Genomic DNA, 19,993 nt, shown 5'->3' with positions numbered 1-19,993 from the left:
TCTCATAGGAACTCTCACTTTCTGCATTTCCTTTGCCCTGCCAGGGTCCAGTGATGATCCCAGATGAACATGGATATGCGCATCAGTGCATCTCAGTGACTGGCTAGCTGCAGATACTGCGATTTTTGGGTGTGGTTCCCGGATATTGTGGTCATTGTCCCAGCTTCAAACCAGTTCTTGGGGTCTTTGTGTAAGTCCTGAGATCAATTTGCAAACTGAATTATAGTATCTGTGTACAACTTCCCTTAGTCACAGCAGAATCCTGCTTTTCCCCAGCTCATGCTTTGCTGCATTGTTTACTACAGACAGTGCTGCAATCCAGCACCAAAAGCCTGTGTTTCTCCTGCCCTCCTTTTTTATCCTCCAAATGCCAATAATATATATTTTAAAAACCCATCCAAACCTTTCCAACTTGACAGAGGATAAGGAACAAAAAACAGACTGAGTGGGGGTTTAAAAAAAACTGTAAAAATGAGCTTAATTGACAAGGTTTTGTAATGTAAGCCATACCTGTATATTCCTTTTGCATCATGTTCATTCACTGGCAGAACTCTGGCTGGCTTTGCATCTCATTCTGCAAGTCTGCAAGTCATTCAGCTCTGCAAGTCATTTAGAAAAAAGATCCTCAGAAATTTTCTCCCATTAAGGAAAGGTTGGCCAATCATCCCTGACTATTAACGGGCGATTGGCTTAGCCTAGCAGCCAAAACACAGCTGCCCTTTGGGAAAAGATATGTGCCAAAATGCAATTTGAATCAACATGGAGAGACAGGTTCCAAAGGTGAATGTGCCAGAGAATCTACTAAGCAGAACAGTTTTAAAGCAAGTTTCACAGAAGTGGCACCTAACTGAAACCAAAATCTCTTTTTTTGTTCAGAAAGACGGCTCACTCTGGAAGAAAAACTGGTCCACCAACTAGATGAGTCACAAGCCAAACAATAATTGCAATGACCTTTCTGATTACCAGTTACCTGAAAGGGAAGCACAGTTTCTTTCCAAAACAAAGGATGCCCCTTTTGAATAATTCTAGAGAGAACAGCTGTGTCAGCTTGTGCTGGGAAAAATAACAAAGTTTCGGTTTTGATTTATGGCAAACCGATCAAGGAAGAATTAAGTCAGGGAGTGTTTGCCCTTGCCGCCTTCTGAGGTTGAGAAAGTGTGACTTGTCTAAAGTCACCCAGTATTAAAGACTCTAAAAGATATGAAGCAGTCAACTAGGTAGGCAGGTCTCTTGCTGTGTGTGTGTACTATCACTTCACTGGGTGTGTATCTATATGAATGCAGTTTGAATGAGATTTTCCTGCTTCTTGCAGGGGATTGGACTGGATGGCCCGTGAGGTCTCTTCCAACTCTACGATTCTATGATTCTATGATCCCACTTGACTGCCATGGCTCAATGTCAAAGTTTGCTTTTTTGTCCCCCTTCCCCACAATATCTTGAACTTGTGAACAGTTGAATCCATATCTACAGAATTGGTGGATACGGAGTACTGACTGTAGTCTACGGCTTTACTTCTTTAAGAGAAAATTTCGGTTCCAGAAGTTAAAAAATAACATGGGCCACCTCCACACAACTGAATAAAATCCCACATTATCTGCTTTGAACTGGAGGGCAGTGTGGATTCAGTTCAAAGCAGAAATTGTGGGTTATTCTGCCTTGATAGTCTGGGTTATATGGCTGTGTGGAAGGGCCTATAGAAAGAATCGGGGCAAGATAGGTTCTTCTGCCACAAAAGAAAAAAAAAGTTTGACATCTTTCAGCAAACTTTTAATTCAAAACTTACATTATTAACATGTGAAAGGAAACAACCAAGCCAGAGAAGCATAGGTAAAGGTAAAGGTTTCCCCTGACGTTAAGTCCATTCATGTCTGACTCTGGAGGTTGGTGCTCATCTCCATTTCTAAGCCCAAGGGCTGGCATTGTCTGTAGACACCTCCATGGTCATGTGGCCGGCATGACTACATGGAGCACTGTTATCTTCCTGCCGGAGCGGTACCTATTGATCTACTCACAATGGCGTGTTTTTGAACTGCTAGGTTGGCAGAAGCTGGAGCTAACAGCGGGCGCTCACTCTGCTCCTGGGATTTGAACTTGCGACCTTTTGGTCTACAAGTTCAGCAGCTCAGTGCTTTAACACACTTCGCCACCGGGGCTCCTCAGAGAAGCATAAGTGAACATAAATACTTCAAATATTCTATAGATCAACAAGTTCTGGGAGTGGCTTCCTTACTACAACAGTAATTGTCCCTTTTGGGGTATTTATCACTGATGCACACTATTGATCACGCAATGTCTTTTCAACAGTTCCTGCTAGTCAGAATTGAGTCACACCCATGCGAACCGTATTTTTTAAAAATAATGTTATTAAATTCTGCATAGCATTGAGTGCTCTTTAAATGCTTGGCTTTTTGACCTCATCTTACAATAACAGCAACAACTTGCTTTTTCTCTACTCCAAGGGTATATACCTGACTATTTATGTGACCACTTCCTGCATTTTATAATGCGAGCCCATTAAAAGTTACACCATAATACATTTGTTCACTTTGAAGTCTTGTGGGATGCTCTCTTACTATTTGACACATAAAACTTCACTGCATATTATCATGCCCCCCAGAAAGCTTAATCACTTGTTTTGTTACTGCCAAACCATAAATGCATCTGTCCATGGGTAAACTATGCCCCCGGTGGTGCAGCGATTTACACTGCTGAGCTTCTGAACTTGCTGACCAAAAGGTCGATTGTTCGAATCCAGGGAGCGAGGTGAGCTTCTGCTGCTAGTCCCAGTTTCTGCCAACCTACCAGTTCGAAAACATGCAAAAGTGAGAAGACCAATAGGTACTGCTCTGGCAGGAAGGTAACAGCGCTCCATGCAGTCATGCCGGCCACATGACCTAGGAGGTGTCTATGAACAACACCGTCTCTTTGGCTTAGAAATGGGGATGAGCACTAACCCACAGAGTCAGACATGACTAGACTTATCATCAGGGGAAACCTTTACCTTTACCTATGCGTAAACATAATTTCTCATGTGGCAAGATTTATCCATCTATCTCTGTGTAATGAAAAATAGGCAGAAACATGGAATGTATGAAAGGCAAGGGTTTAGATTTTTTTGACCTTTAAGAGAGATAATATGTGCATATGCTCAAATACTTAATTGTGCCTGGTTCTGGTTCTATGTTCATGGCCAAATGCTTAATTATTTATTGATAAGGCTGTGATTTCTACACAAATAATTACATTTTGGTATGTTACCCTTGAAGTTTCTTCATCACTAATGGACACTCTTTACATGCAATGAAAAAGATCTGTTTATCAACTGTTATCTGGAAGGAAAAATCACAAGGAGGGCAATTTTGTGTTACAGTAAATGCATCTCATTTTTTGGAAAACATTATTCTGATATTATAGTTATTCTGTTTTATTGATATATAAGAATCTATCCATCTTCACTGAAAGCAGAGGCTCATGTAAGTCTCAAAACGGCCAAGGACCTGGTTATTGAAGTTTGGCTCTGCCAATTGGTTTAGAACAGTGGTACCCAATGTGTGGTCCCCAAGAACTAAAACATGGTCCGTGGTGTCACTGTTACTGCACTGTTGCAACGAGAGTGACCGGTCTCACAAAACCCTCTTACAGTGTTGAGGCAACAGGGATGTCAGGAGGGGAGAAGCTGGCTATCTACAAAAGGCGGACAAGAAACCTCCTGACTGCTGCTTCTCCTCCTCCCCCCTCCTCCTGAGCAGAGCTATTCCATGTGGCGCCTGGAAGGGGGGTGCCTTGGTGTCTTCAGTTTTATGCCTGTTCTATGATTATTTGGGGTGCTGATTCAGAAAGTTGCATTGGATAGACCATATCAGCTCTAGACTATTAAATATGGTTTTTGGTGGGCAAGCAGATGATGACTACTCGATGGCATATGTTCTATATCAGAAACTAGAGCTGTTGTGGTCTATCCAATGCAATTTTCTGAATCAGCACCCCCAAATAACCAAATCGAATCTAAAGTTAACCAAAAATTGATTCATAACCCTTTTGGCACTAATATTGGAAAGTGGTCTCTAGTCAAAGTCCCTGGTCAAGTGGTCCCTGATTAAAAAAAAGGTTGAGAACCACTGGTTTAGAAGTTTATTGCCTCTATGGAAAACTCAGTTGTCATATTTTTGTGGCTCTTTAGTTTTGACACATGTGATTTGTTTCTGCATGGCAGACTACCACAAGGGATGCTTGGATGTCCCATCTGCTTTTAATGAAAGGTGTGACGGCGCGAGTGGCGCCATCTATATGTCAAACTATAAGTTTCAAGATTTGAATTGCTGTATCATGCCTGATTTTGCCCTTACCCTGTAAATGTAGTTGGATTGGTTATTTATATCTGTCAATCAATGTTGTTTGTACCTGTTATATTGCTCACTCAGCAAAACTGTTTGGCTCCACCTCTTCCTGGAGTAGGACTGTGTTTCCTCCTTTTCATTCCACTCTATCGGATGGACGTGAAAGAGAGGCTTGGCTCAAAAAGCCCTTCAAAAGTTACCTCTCAGCACCAATTCTGAGGTTCTTACCCTTGGGACTCACACTTCATGTTCAGGGCCAACCTGAACAACGTTGAGGAGTCTCAAGCGCCTTCACATCAGTCCTTTGGCAACAGAGGAAGACTCTTGTCTTCAGATATAGGTCATTGGACTGAGGCTGAGTTTGCTCCGGCATTCACAGCCAGAGAAAGAGGGATCTGGACAAGCTTCATGGACTTAAACAATCAAAGACTGTAATGTATATTTTCTTTTACCCCCTTTGTGAAGAATAAACCCAGTTTTTGAGTTAACTACAGTGTTTTGGTCCTTGGGAGTTCCAGTTTCCCTAAAGGAGGGCAAGAAGCAATCCCCTGGGGAAAGATGTCACGTCCATGCCTCTTTCACTAAGAGTTTACAGCCCCAGGCGCGACGGCACAAAAGGTGTGACTGGCGAAGAAAGGCATACACTTGAAAACTGCACAACATATTTGCAATGCAGTGTATCTATAATCTACCAGTTTGACTTTTCAAATACATTTTGGCACATACGGATATATGAGTCCCAAAATGATGGCTAGTAGACCCACACAGAAAAAGAGAGAGAGAGAGAGAGAGAGAGATGAACATAATAATACTTTAGTTCTTAAAGATTCTGAAGCAAATAAGAGATTTCGTAATAGATTTTTGTAATAGATGTTTGTGTTGTTGATTATGCTCTCTGAAATGGAGGCACATCTCAGGCCCCTTCTACAATGCCATACAATCCAGATGATCAAAGCAGATAATCCACATTATCTGCTTTGAACTGGATTATATAAATCTATATTGCCATATAATCCAGTTCAAAGCAGATAATCTTGATTTTATATGGCTGTATGGAAGGGCCCTTAGTCTCACTCTTCGTTTGTATTGCAAACTCCAGGAGCAAATGGTCATTTCCACCTAAGGATCCCACCACTTCCATTCCATTGACTAGATCCTCACTGTTGGTTAGGATCAGATCCAGAATAGCTGATCCCCTTGTTGCCTCTTCTACCTTCTGGACAATTAAATTGTCTGCAAGGCAAGTGACGAATTTGTTGGACTTTGTACTACTGGCAAAGTTTGTTTTTTGACAAATATAAGAGTAGTTGACACCCTCCATTACTATTATGTTTTCTTTTTGCATGTTTGGTTATCTGGTCGAGCTAGTAGATCTGTTTTCCTATCATTAATTACAATTTTCCAGTATGATCCTAAATATGTTTCAGATTTGCTGTTCAAAATGTAGCGACTGTTCTATTAACAGTTATGATCCCCTTCTGGCCGAAGAATTATATTTGTCCTTCCAGGGAGGTAAACTGGAGGCCTAGGGTAAGAATTTATGGCATCCAGCCAGGCTTGCTTCCAAGGCCATTTAGCCAATTAGAACAAGATCACAGGAATAAGATGAATATGAATTAAGACACGGAGATGCCTGTCTCCAAATGTTCTCATCTTCTGTAAGAAAAACTCCAATATATTAAACATTATCAGAGCACTTGAAAAGGAAGAAAAATTCTGGAGATTAGCTAGGGTGATCCATGAATACCACAATGGGATTAAAATATCATAAAATATACTTACACATCTGGAGTATTGAAGGTTTTGAAATACCATGAGGTAGCTGATAAAAGGGGGGAGAGAACAACAACTGACACAGATCAAAGGAGAATTGAACCAAAGAAAACAATTTCTTTTGGGCCAAATGCTCTTTGCCTTGGTTTCACCCATAGGAATAATTATGTTGGAAATTATGAACATTTGTTCATGGTTCTTCAGATTGTTCAGTGCTTAAAGCAGGCACATCAATTTGTAGAACTCCAGAGGCTGTTGAACTGAAGCTCTCACATGACCTACTGTATTTTGACAGTCTATGGGGGATGATAGGAGCTGTAGTTCAAGAACATCTGGAGAGCCACAAGTCGGCCAGTTGTAGGATAACAGACATTTCTCAAATCTCCATTTACTAAGGAGGGAAGGTTACATTATATTTCCAAGAAAGGTCAAAATTCTACCACGGGTTTTTAGGTGTCTCATGCATTTTTGCATCAGACCCATTTCCAGATGTTTCAACCCAAGAAGGGAGCCTTCCTTTATAAAATCACGGGATGGGTCAACATAATGTAATACAACCCCCATATCTGCAGAACCAGTATTCATGGTTTCATTTATCCATATGTCCTCTCTGGACTTTTCTGGGTTTTCCAGCATGACTCCATGATATTCTTGGGCCAGAAATCCTTTATTTCAATTGGGTTTACTTTGACCCACAGTTTCACGTGTCCACTTGAAAGCCAGGAACATATTCCCTGAAGATACAGTATAGGGGCCGTATTGTATATATGAGTGAGCAAGAAGAACACGGTGGACTTCTTTCGCCACTTCCTACACTGATATTATGTACACAATATGGTTAAAGGTCTGAGTCCTATATTTCTTACATATTGTCACCTGCAACTGTCAAATTTAGCTAGTATTGCATCCATTAATTTGTGTTGGAAAAAGGTGGAGGAACATGTTTTGAACCCATGTCACTAAATAAAACCATATTATCTTTTTTTATAGCAGTGCTGATTTTGGGATTTGTCTCTCTATCTGAATACCAGAAAAAGTATTAAAATTACATGAAATTTCAGTTAGACTGTATCAGATGGATAGGCCTAGTAGCTCGGGTTGTTGAAGGGTATGTTTGTGTGAAATATCAATTTCTTATCTAGAAATTCAGGAAGTCACTTTGTCCCAGGATCACCCATCCAGCATGATCCTTTCCATGGAGGCTACAGGATTCTGGAAGCTGTAGTTCAATAATGAAACCATCCCATTCTCTGCATGCATCGGTGTAATATGTCATTTTTTCTGTAGTAAAAACAAAAATCAAAGAAGTCAAGGAGACACTTGGAATCAATGTAGGAGTAGTGCTCCATTCTCTATTTTCTTAGCTAACAAGGGACAGTTTAATGGGTGCATTTATGTCATGCAAGTTGGGAAATAAATTTTTATTGTTACATCTGCCAACTTTGTAGCAATATTCTATTTTGTATGATCAAATATAAGACAAGTTTCAGTATTATGTTCCTGGTTGGTTTCTTAATATCTTCTTTATGGCCACCCTAAGACATTTTACTGCCTGATTAGAAGACAAAATACACAACCTCCCAGGATGGCAGTTCAGCTTACTTTAAATTTGGACTGAACAACATTGTCTACCATACTTGATGATAGCAAACTAACTCTGGGGACACATTGTTTGACACATATACAATCAGGTCTCTGAATCCACATACTCTGCATCCATGGGTTCACCCATCCACAGCTTGATAACATGTAAATAAAGAAAATATTGATTTTTGCAATTTTATATACTATTTTACTACACTACTGTATATAATGGAACTTGGCCATTCATGGATTTTGGTAGAAATGACACGCCAGGAGAAGGGTGGCGGGAGGAAAATAGCTTCTGGCCCTCTTTCTCCTGGTGCGTTATTTCTATGCATCAAGAGAGCTCTGAAGAAGGGGGAATGATAGCAAGGTCTTGTTTTCTGTCTTGGTGCCCTGCCAGAAAGTCTGGCAAGGCATCTGGATACCCCCCACCCCGCCCTCAGGAAAGTGTGGATGTTGGGAGGGGGTGTGTGGACTTCAACCCAGGCCCAATCGGGTTTAAGAAACCCTATTGGGTGAGGGTTAAAGCCCTGTGTGGAACCGCCCTGAGATAAATAGTAGATTCCCACCCACTGCTGCTAAATGGCCACAGAGAGTACCTGGCTATTACCGGACACCTTTGTCAACATCAGCCTGACTGGGAAGGCACAGGGGGTGGAGGCCGGTGACGGGGATGGGACAGGGCATGGGACAGTTTAATGAATAAACCCTATTCCAATGTACCTTCACTTCTAGTATCCATATTATGAAAGAAATTTTGAATTAATTTTTCCAACTGCAAGTTAGAATGATGAGATTTGAAATAACTATTTTCCTTTAGCTGTGATGTGAAAATAGCAAGATCCTGAGGGTATACCATTTGCATATGTATAGTTAAAGGATTAATATTTGTTTCTTGAATATTCATTAGATACATCTGAAAAAGGAAGCAGGTTATATAATCAGTTCAGATTCAATTATATTTTTCTCTGTAAAGTTCACAGAGTTAATAGCTACTTAACCAAAATGCATCCATGCGTGCAGTGATGTTCTGACATGCTGGCTGCAATCCAAAGAGCAATGCAGTCACATGTCTAAGGACCCAATGGACTTAAAATATGTAAATAGCAATCTTCTTCCTTCATTGATGTCACACAGAAGGCCAGTGATAAAAGAAAGGTATTTCTTAAAAACGCTTTCTGATATGGAGAGTGGTATCTTTCTTTTAAGAGAAAAGTTACACTTAGCGTGCATTTACAGTGTTAAATTAATGCAGTCTGACACCACTTTAACTGTCGTGAGTAAATGCTATAGAATCATGGGAGTTCTTGTTTTAGAAGACCTTTAGCCTTCTCTGCCAAAGAGTGCTGGTGTCTCACCAAACTATAAATTCCTGGATTTCAAAGCACTAAGCCATGGCAGTTAAAGGAGTGTCAAAACTACATTATAGCCAACCCTCCACATTTGCTGGAGTTCAGGGCACAGGACACTCACAAACTTTTTAAAAGTGCTAATTCTCACTTGAAAGAACACCTCTTTAGCTATCTCTAGATCTTCCAGCATCACCCTATCAATATTTCGAAGAAGCTGGTCACAGAGTTGCACTGAAGGAACTGGAGTTTCCTAAAGAGAACATTTTAAATCACAACCAAGAATAATCAAAACAGCAAATGCCAAAACTAAATGTGGAGGGTCAACTATGTTTTATAGTGTAGATGCACCCTTAGTAAAGGGTCCATTGGGCACCTGAAGTAATTCCTTAGACCCAGGTAACTGGAAACCTTTTTTAAACCCGAAGCAGGGAATTGTTGTTGGTGATGCTGTTTTGGATAACGCGAAACAGAGACAAATTAAGTGTTCCCAGAGACTGAAAGATAAACAAAGGGAACCCAGGTGTGAGAAAGAGTGATGCCGTGAGCCAGAGAGAGTAATTTTAAGGAATTGGAGTCAACGTTAGATGCAGAGATTAACAGTGGATTTTCATGTGTCAAGTTGCCTGTCATGGGAAATCTGAGTTAGGAGTTCTGTTCTTGAGTTTGTATCTTGTTTTTCTGATTAAGTTCCATGCCTTCTGTTTGGATTATAAATCTTGTTACAAGTTTCAAGCCTTTGGGATTATAGTCAAGTTCAAGTATCAAGATTTTGGATTATGATTATGTTCATGCTTTCAAGCCTTTGGATATAATTCTAGTTTAAGTGCAACAACCCTTGGATTACAGTTCTTGCTTTTGCTTTAAGTGATTTTTGGAATTCCTATTCAGAGTTGGTTATTGCTTTTTGTTAAGCTTCTGAAAATCTAACTCATGGATGTATTTCGAAACTGTTTTTATATTATATACACTTTTCTTAATAAACTTACAATTCTTGTTCATCTATGTGGTGTTTGAGTGAAAAGGGGATCAAGTAGGCGACTAGGCTACAACATGCACTGTGAACGCATGTGCATTAGAATTGTGTTTTTCCATTCACTGGAGATATAAGCAATGCATTCCTATTTAATATAGCATTTTTCTACCTAACTACTACGGACTGCACCTTCTCCATGATTCTATGTCCCAAGCTATTAATAAGTAAAATCCATCAACTTTTCCCAATCTTGTCACTTACCTTGGAGTGATGGGTCCTTTTCTCTTCTGTGGCAGCATGTAGGCAGTGAAGTGATGTCAAGTGGTGAGATACTTCTCTCCCCATCTTCCCCCTTCCCCCTGGTATTCCCAAGCTGGCCATTTTCATATGATTTTATAGTTCATAATTATATTTTCCTTTGCTGTTTTCAAATGCTAGAATTGCACAATTGTGATAAAAATATAAACTAAAAAAATTAAGGACCATTGCTAATGCAGGAACGCAGGATTATGAGTGTGCATAAGCATGATTACGGCACTACGGATTGTCAAATCGATACAATTGCATGATTGAAGAGAGGTGGAATATCAAAGATGCTCTGTCCAATATATATCCACTATCAATGATAATGTGATAGCAATGGAATAGTGGGTTCATGTGATAAAGTCTTATAAATCTTGAATAATAATAAAGATGTCTCAGTGGAAAATGGTGAAAATCAAGTGTTTAGTATCAATGGAATACAAACCCGATTGCATGCCCAGTGTGATAAGTGTTGGAACTGTCATTCAAATCCAGTTTTCAGTTGAGAAAACAAATCTGAAAATGCTGACAATTTTGTAAAAACTTTCCTCAAATGTGTATGAGTCCCTCTTTGTTGGTTTCTAACAGTAAGGTATTGTTTGTAACAGTTATAAAGTTTTATATATACCACAGATAAACAACTTGGCTTCAACATGTATGAAAGCTGTAAAAGTCTTATGCATTTCCCAGTGAAGTTTAGCAAAGGATCATTATCTCTATTGTTGACATCTAAAGAGAGGATGCAAGAGTCAGGAAGGAAGTTTTCAAAATGTGTGTAAAAATACTCTATAAAAGACCTTCCAAGGGGAATATTACAACAGGATACAGTTAAGAAAACAAGAAAAGGGGATAAAGGGGAGAATGTCAAACTGTAAACAAAAAAAAAACTCAAGAAAAAATCTTAAAACACAGTGAGATGCAAGTGAAAGGAAATATATTATTAGAATGTTAATGTATTTCTAACTATGGTTAATGCAACTGTCCCAGGTTTTTCTAAAATGTTCTATAAATGTTCTTTATTAATATGCAACAGATGCCTATAAACAAAACACTTTCCCTTCTCTCTCTGTTTGTGCATGTCAGAACACATTTGGAGCCACGTGATGAATAGCTCATCTTTAAAGTAAATGCATCCAATCACACAAGCATCTCTATGGACTCCTTCCGAGCACCAAACTATCAAGGTCATAACCAATGTGTATATTTTTGGAAAGACACACTTCTTTCTCCCCATGTTGTTTCCTGGAGGACTAACACTGAGAGTCTAATAGAGAACTCTATTCAGAATCCCAACTTGGAAAGGCCTAAAAGCACTTAATGCTTGATATTTACACAGCACATTTAAAAATGTTCAAAGCATTTCATGTATGCATTCTCAGTAATTTTTATGAAATCTTATGAAGTAGGCTATTATTATTGTCTTCATATTGCACAACTGAAATGAACAACAGCTGTGTAAGGAGTTAGTAAATGGAATCCACAAATAGAAGGTTTGTATATCATCCTCCAGTTACCATGTCAATGCAATTGTATATAAAATTAAATACAGGCTTAGTAAAAAAATACCCCAATTTTAGACAAGATCTGAATGCTGCGATTTCCCTTTCTTGACTGGTTTGTCATGCCATCTCCGCATAGTGTTGTGATCAGTTTGTCTGCAGCATGAAACAACCTCTGAGGATGCCTGCCATAGATGTGGGCGAAACGTCAGGAGAGAATACTTCTGGAACATGGCCATACAGCCCGAAAGACATACAACAACCCAAAGCTGATGTTGTTGTGTAGCCTTCCCCAAACAAGGCTCTTTCACATCACCCAAATCAAGTACAATGAGTTATTTTAATTGTCTTGGCTTCATCCTATGGTATTCTGGGGTTTGGAATTTGTGAGGCAGTAGAGCCTTATGGCTGGACATGAATAATAGGCTTGTGCACGGATTCGGGTTTGTTGGTTCCCTTCGGCCAATCCGGCTTGTCTGGCTTGTTCAGACAGCCATAATGGCAAGGGCTCAGCTGTCATATTTCGAAGGCAAGAAAGGAAAGGGTTCCAGGAAGGGTGCTTTCTTAACCCTGTTGCTCAAACTCAGGTTCCCTTGAAAGGCAGAAAGGAAAGGGTCCCAGGAACGGAAAGGGGACCCTTGTAAGTTCCCCATTGCCGCCAATTGGCTGGATCTTCCTGGATCTTTTGCCTGCTTAGCTGAAAACAGATATTTCCATTAGCCAATTTTTTTGGGAGACTCCCGAAAATGGATCTGGGTGCCCAATGAAATTCAAATACCAAAAACTGATCATCCTCCAGACAAATTGTGCAAGCCTAATGAATAATATCCTTCCCTAAACTGTCAATTCTAGGATTCCATTGGACAATTAAAGTGGAATAATAGCACTATCATTGTGCAACATGAAAGGATTTTTCTCTTTAAAAATGTGATGCATGTTGAAAACATTACATTGAAAGCATTTTGGGACTTGGAGTGAGATTTGCTATCCTCTTTTAACCACGACTCACAGTTAAGGGCTCATAGTAAAGAACAGGGGTGAGGCAGTGTATTCTACTGCTGCCAAGGATTTTTTCTAATGTTTAGGTGGGAGTTATTTATCTGTACAGGCAGCTTTTGAGTTACAAACATCCGACTTACACAAATGACTCAAGAATGGGGTGAGGCAACAGGAAGTGAGGGAAATCTACCCCTTGGAAGGGAAATTCATTTCTGCAAAAGTTATCATGGGGAAAAGGTGTCTGCACTGAAACTTTATCACCAATCCTTTCCACAAGCCAAATTTTTCAAAATCTAATTATCACAGGGATGGAAAGTGACCTTAAATCTTCTGAACAGGGGCACAGACAGAAAAACAAGTGCCACAGGGGTGTTAACCCTTCCCTATGCTATACACAGCTAAAAATATAGATTTTTGGCTGGAGGTACACTTAAAAAATGTACCTGTTCTGACTTACATACAAATTAAACTTAAGAACAAACCTACAGAACCTATTTTGTTTGTAAATTGGGAGTTGTCTGTATTGTTAATTTTCACCTGTTTTGGTGCACCTTTTTGGTGCATTTAAATTGAACTTTTTGTATTAAATAGTGATATGACATCTCTTTAAATGTTCTTCATTGTATTTTGTTTGAGATTTCAACATCATATTTCTTCAACACTAGTCTCACTAACCTTCCATCCCCCTGGTCTCTTTTTGCATAATTGTCTTTTATCTTATGTCTTCCCAAGCTAAAGAAAGTTTAAATTAGTGGTCGAGTCAGCTTCTGTTCATGAACTGGTAGGAATGTGTCCTTTCATTCTTGTTGAAAGTGGAGCAACTATGCTTGTATAACCATCCATGCTCCTAGAGGGCACAATAGAAGTTGAGACAACTAGTAAATTTTGCCTCTTTACTATTGTCTTCTCTGCTGATCAGAAATAGCACCTCCAATAAAAGCTATAAGTTCATTTCAGGCAAAAAATGTGTTGTTTCGGGTGAGCCCTCCTGTTAATTTTGGTTAGCTTCTGTAGCAGTGTAGGACTGTAGGGAGTAGCTTTTCATCCAATTGCTAATCTTACCACATAAATGAATAAATCAACAATGGAACAATTAACTGAAGGTGCATGATTGGAAAGTATCATAAGTTGGAATTGACTTGAAGGCACACAATAGCAACCTCTTAAAAACATATTTTCTCATCTTGCCATCAGATTTGAATTATGGGATTGATAACCGCCACCCCAGCTTTCAAATTGATTTGAAAACGCAGCGGAGAGTTCCATAGATTGCTCACCAAAGGAACGGAACGGGACCGCAGCAGACTATTATTAAGAGATCTTTTTTATTTTCACTTTCCCCTTCCCTGAACTATGTAACAAATCCCCCCAATAAAAGTAGCATTTATTTTAACAATAACACTCTCTATCTGGTTATTTTGTATCTTTTCTCTGACTCCCTCCTTTGCATGCAATCTCTCTCTCTCCCTCCCGTCCTTTTAACTCCGGTTGAGGTTTCTCCGCCATAGATTAACATGGCGGACGATACAAATTGGCTCATATCTCTATCAAAATTACCCCTAGAACGCTCCTCTTTTAGTCCTAACCCTTTCTAAGGCTCCTGACTCGAAGACAACCAGCAGAACCGGAATCGGTCCAGTTTTCGGCACCTCAACAGCTGACTGTCAAACGGGACCGACGGCTCCTTTCAAGCCAAGCTGCTGCCTTATCCCGGATTTTCCTCTCCCCGCGGCCCGCGGAATGGGTTTAAGAGATACCTACCCCCTTTCTGTGACCTGGGGATGGGGGATCGCTCTCTCGCTGGGGAGACATAGTTCTCCAAGGACCCTCATCCTCTACAGCTGCCAGGGGATGCCCGGACGGGTGCCCTCCACGTTTCATTCATACTTTTCATGATTTTATGAAGGAGAAGAACACTCTTCCCCAGACCTACCCCTGAACTTATGAAATCCTATACTTCCAAAGACTGCAACCCACATGTGCCTCTTCCCCATGCCATCTCTACGAATTCCTCCCATCACAGATGAACTCTTTTTCCCTCATGTATTTGTGAATTTTCATATTCTATGTACTTGGACACTCTCATGACCCACTGTTGTGTTATGAATTTCCATAACGGGTTCCCCAGATGATGTGAACTTCGTCCTTATCAAATGTTTTCTATTGCTTATATCATTCATGATTCCCCTTTATACAATGTCACCCACCTTTATGGATTCTCCTTTATTTCCTTGAAATCTATCTATCTGCCTATATGTATTTGTACTCTTTGGGATCCCCGGAAAATATGTATTCTTCCCAGCAGGGTTTATGTTCCAACTTTATTTTAGTTTTCATTCTATCCCATATAATTGTCAAATCATGAGATCAAATGGGAAATATTATGACCCCAACATGAACTCTAGCCCTATGACCCAGACCTCCCTTCCCAAAAAAAACAAAAGGATAATCTGCCACAGTTTAATCCAATCTCATTCCGACCGCATGGACAATATAGGGCGAGTCACCAAATTCCTAAAGGTGACTCACCCCCAGGGCAAACATTGTCATATCCCAGGCCAGGACGCCGCAGGAAGGCACCCTGTGGGGCCGTCAATGATGGCTCATCACCACCCATCACCACTTCCCGTCTGACACCCCAAGGCATCTGAGAACGTGACAGGACCCCGGACACCCTTGATGGGTGCCATTAATTCCTTTAGAAATCGGCCGGGTTAGGATTAATCCATCCGGTCACTTCATTGTTTCAATAGCTCCCGCCTCCTCCTCTCTGATTGGCCCGAGGGGGGACAAAAAGCGGCTCCCCATTGGGCCAGCAGAGCGAGGCGGGAAACGAAAGCCCGCCTCGTTCAACCTCTCAGCCTATCCGCGATCAGATGGGCGGGGGAGCGGGGCGGGAAATTCAAAGGGCTGTCAGACCGAAACATTGTATAAATATGGCTTTATTTGAAACATATGTTACGCTAGTAGATTGAATGATCGCTATTAGCGTCCTTTTCAGCTGAATTGCTCAATAAAAACTCCTTGGCGGATTTTCCTTCAACTTGGCGGACCTTCTTCATTTCAGGCTTCAGGTTGTATTGCGGCTTATATTCTTCTTTTGGCTTCGCCAAGGTCCGTTCCCTCAGGACCGGATCGGCTCCCTTCTTAAGGGGCCCGATCCCCCAGAAACGCGGTCGACAACATAATTTGGCTTTACCACGAAGGGACTTGCTTGGAAGTTCCAAAGATCAATTTCTAGGCTAAAATTCCAAGCGGCGACCTTGGTCCAGATATTCTGGAACAGGTTGGGGAGAGAAACGGCTGCAAGGAGGGCCCTCCGACCAACAATTTGACCTCATTTCACATCCAAATTTCTCTGGCAGTCCCTTTCTCTCTCTAGATCTGATTCAGGGTACTGAACAAAGGAGCCAGATAGGAGGAAGCAGATTTTTAGCTCCTCGAAGGAAAGGCGCCAACGTGAAACAGGGGACGCCCTGTAAAAATAAAAGGGAACCGGCCCCGTTGTTGAGACCCAGGTGGGAGGAGCCCTGGAGGTATTGCACTTCGGATCAGGGCTCGGTAACAAATTCCTGGTGAAACGCGGGAACATCTGGCGCTCGGGGGACGTGTGAGAACAGTCTGGCTTGTAAGATTACAGGTTCAAGAATCGCGGGGTAGGGGAACGGTTGTGTTCCCGGGGCACCTGCGGATTCCACGGACGCCAGCCATTCAGTCTTGGTGAAGGGAACTCTCGGAAGGACGAGCGGCACCTAGCCGGTTGGGTGAGTCGTTACTCCGTTAACTGTCAGGTACTGGGCAGGGGTTGAGCCAAGAATGGGTGCTTGTTCAGCACGCCTAGGGTGTCCCACCCCAGCAGACATCCCCAGGGATTCTCCATTGGGCAAGATCCTGGCCGATTGGGGTGGGTTTGCATCGAAAAACATGGTGCAGGCCAGGTTGGTCCAACTCAGCAAGCGTAAGTGGCCCCTCGTGGCCCTTGAAGGGGGAGTCGCTTGGCCTCCACATGGCAGTGAGGATGAGAGTCTCATTTTGAAACTCCAGAGCCATTGCCATGGGGAGGGCAAGTGGACCCAACTTGCTTATGCTGCAATGTTCATGGCCTTAAGCCAGAGGGAGAGTGGAAGGGGGGAGGGGGTCCAAGTCTTCCCATGCAGGGACGTGGGCTCCAAACCTACCCTCCTCAAAAGCTCCTCTCTAGACCTACTTCCCCTCCCGCCTCCACCAGAAGAGGAACTTCTGGAGACATTTGCTTGTCCCCCACCTTACCAACCTCAACCCCCATCCCTTGCCCCACCTCCTCCCCGGCTTTCTCCTCCTGTTCTGAGTCTTGCACCGATCCAGAACTCCCAGATTGACCCCTCAAGGGAACCTCTGCTTCCCGGGATCCCCACTCTCCCAGATTCACTCTCCCAACCCCCTACCCTTTCGCCCCATCTCCCCTCCGTTTCCCAACCTCCCATTCCCTCTCAGCCCCCAATCCTCTCTTCTCTCTCCTCCTCCCAACCCCCCCATTCTCCAATCCTTTTCTCCCTCTCCTTCTCAATTTCCCTCCCCATTTTTTAATGGCTATCTCCCATACACGCTACCCAGAGGATCACCCTTCCCGATCCCAGACCCTCTCGCCTCTCAGACTTTCCACCCTCTATTACTCCCCTCTGCGCCTCCTGCAAGGACCCCCCCGTCTCTTCAGCACCCCCAGCTTCTCAGACCACCCCACCAGTCCCCCTAGCGCCCGAAAGACCCAACCTCAGCTGTCCCCCTTCTACTCCCTCATCAGAAACTTCATCCCTCCCCCCTCGAAGGGTTTCCCCAGCGTCAGAGGATCCCTTTGAGCCCCTCATCACCAAAAATAGCCTGCGGGCCCGCCCCGCCACTGTAATGGCCCCCCTACGGGAGGTGATCGGGGCAAGGGGAGACCCGGTCCTAATCCATGTCCCTTTCAGTACAACAGACCTCATTACCTGGAAGAAGACAACTGCATCACTTTCCCAAGACCCCTCGGAAATGACCGAACTTTTTAGAACTATTTTCCTAACCCATCGCCCCTCCTGGGCAGATGTTATGACTCTCTTGGCTTCTCTCCTTACTCAAGAGGAGAAGCGCCGCCTACTGGCCGCAGCTCAGGCTGAAATCATGAAGGCAGACGTAGATGACGGTAGAGATTCTGAAATTATTTTTCCAACAAAGGAAGACCCCGGCTGGGACTACAATACCAACGCTGGTATGATGTCTTTGAAGGCCTTCCACCGTGCCATCTTGGCTGGCCTGCCGTTGGTCTATCCTCGACCTATAAACCTTTCTAAATACTATGACATAAAACAGACTCCTGAGGAAAGCCCCTCTGATTTTTATGATCGGTTATGTCGCACTGCAAAACAGTGGACACACATTGACCCCTCTGACCCCCGAAATGCGTCCGCTTTAAATTCCCTGTTCATTGGCAGGTCATGCAGGGACATTCGGCTAAAACTCCAGAAACTGGAGGGGGGAGAAGGTATGCCCATCTCCCAGTTAATCAATATTGCTTTTAAGGTATTCCACAACCGGGAGGATGCAGCGGCCCAGAAGGAAGAAGATGACCGGCAGGCTCAAGCACAGGCCCAAGCAACCAGTATGGTGGCTGCACTGGCAGAACGTGACAGGGGACGGGGAGTTGGGGAGAACAGAGAAAGGCCAGTTTGGAGGGACAGGGGGCAAGGAAGAGAACCACCAAGGGAACTCCGTTGTTATTACTGCCAGCAGAGGGGGCACTTCAAGAGAGAATGTCCCGATCTCAAGGATAAGGGACCAGAGAGCCGGGTCATGTGACTAGGGCAGCGGATCGTCTTGGCCCCCAGTGACCCGTTGGTGCCATTGAAGTTAGGAAAAAGAACTGTGGATTTCCTTCTAGACAGTGGGGCCACCCATTCAGTGGTCACCGAAGGGTTTCGGGGAACAGACATGGGAGCTAGGAAGACTCAGGTAGTGGGGGTCTCAGGGAAAGAGGCAGAGAGGTCTTTTCTCAAGCCCATGGAGTGTGAGGTGGGAGGGAAGACTCTTGTCTCATGAGTTCCTGTACATGCCTGAGTGTCCAGTTCCCCTTCTGGGCCGAGACATCCTTTGTAAAATCAGGGCGCAGGTCACCTTTGGGCCAGAAAAGATCATCTTGGCTGTCCCAGAGGAGGAGGGGTGGAGGATACAGGCTCTCCTGCTTCATCAGCCCAGCCCAGAGGCTGACCTGATCCCTTTGGCCATTCTGGAACAAGTCGACCCTGTTGTGTGGGCCGATGGGATTCCAGGGAGGGCCAAGAACGTTGCTCCAGTCAAAATTGCCCTCAAACCTGACACCAGGCAAAATTGCCCTCAAACCTGACACCTGACACCAGTCAAACCTGACTCCTAGGATTCCCCAATACCGCATCCCCCTCGAAGCCAAAAAGGGCCTCCAGCCCATCATTGAAAATTTCCTGAAGCACTCTCTGCTGAGAGAGTGCGCCTCCCCTTACAACACACCTGTGCTGCCAGTCAAGAAGCCCAACTCAGATGAATACCGCTTTGTACAGGACCTCAGAGCCATCAATGCCGTTGTGGTGGACATTCATCCCGTGGTGCCTAACCCCTATACTCTTCTTTCCACTATCCCTCCTTCCTGCTCTTGCTTTACTGTTCCGGACTTAAAAGATGCATTTTTTTCTATCCCTCTACACGTAGATAGCCAAGAAATATTTGCCTTTGAGTGGGAGCATGTGGACTCGGCCAGGAAGGTACAGCTCTGCTGGCAGGTTCTTCCGCAAGGTTTCACCTGTTCTCCTACGATCTTCAGCCAAAGCCTCGCTTCGGAGCTGGACAGGTGGCCGGATCGGGACCAGGGGGTCCTTCTCCAATACATTGACGATCTTCTGCTTTGTTGTGAGGATGTACCTACCGGCGAAAGACTTACCATCAGTCTCCTCAACTTCTTGGGAGGGGCTGGCTTCAAGGTCTCCAAAAAGAAAGCTCAAATCTGCAGGGACACTGTGCGCTACTTGGGGTTTGATGTCTCTCAAGGACAGCGGGCTTTGGGACCGGAGCGGAAGGAAGCCATCTGTAAGGTCCGAGAGCCCAAGACCAAAAAGCAACTGCGGGGTTTTTTGGGCATGGCTGGCTTCTGCAGAATCTGGGTGCCTAACTTCGGACTGCTTGCCAGGC

General features: G+C 43.2%; 1 protein-coding gene across 2 annotated transcripts; it reads left to right on the top strand.

The window, feature by feature from the left end:
- The first annotated feature begins 36 nt into the window (after nucleotides 1-36).
- On the top strand, nucleotides 37-18,844 carry LOC107982913 (uncharacterized). 2 transcript variants are annotated; one of them, XM_062981592.1, is made up of 3 exons: nucleotides 37-190; nucleotides 11,409-11,509; nucleotides 14,018-18,844. In XM_062981592.1, exon 3 carries the CDS (start codon nucleotides 17,705-17,707, stop codon nucleotides 18,632-18,634), a length of 930 nt encoding a protein of 309 aa, XP_062837662.1. In that variant the 5' UTR covers nucleotides 37-190; nucleotides 11,409-11,509; nucleotides 14,018-17,704; the 3' UTR covers nucleotides 18,635-18,844. The 2 variants fall into 2 exon arrangements, with proteins under 2 accessions (XP_062837662.1, XP_062837663.1); XM_062981593.1 differs by lacking the exon at nucleotides 37-190 and having other exon boundaries at nucleotides 8,168-11,509.
- Nucleotides 18,845-19,993: the final 1,149 nt, after the last annotated feature.

This window comes from Anolis carolinensis, chromosome 5 (assembly GCF_035594765.1).
Source record: "Anolis carolinensis isolate JA03-04 chromosome 5, rAnoCar3.1.pri, whole genome shotgun sequence".
Lineage (NCBI taxonomy): Eukaryota > Metazoa > Chordata > Lepidosauria > Squamata > Dactyloidae > Anolis > Anolis carolinensis.
Note: the sequence above shows the minus strand (reverse complement) of the source record. Positions and strands in the feature narration are given on the sequence as shown.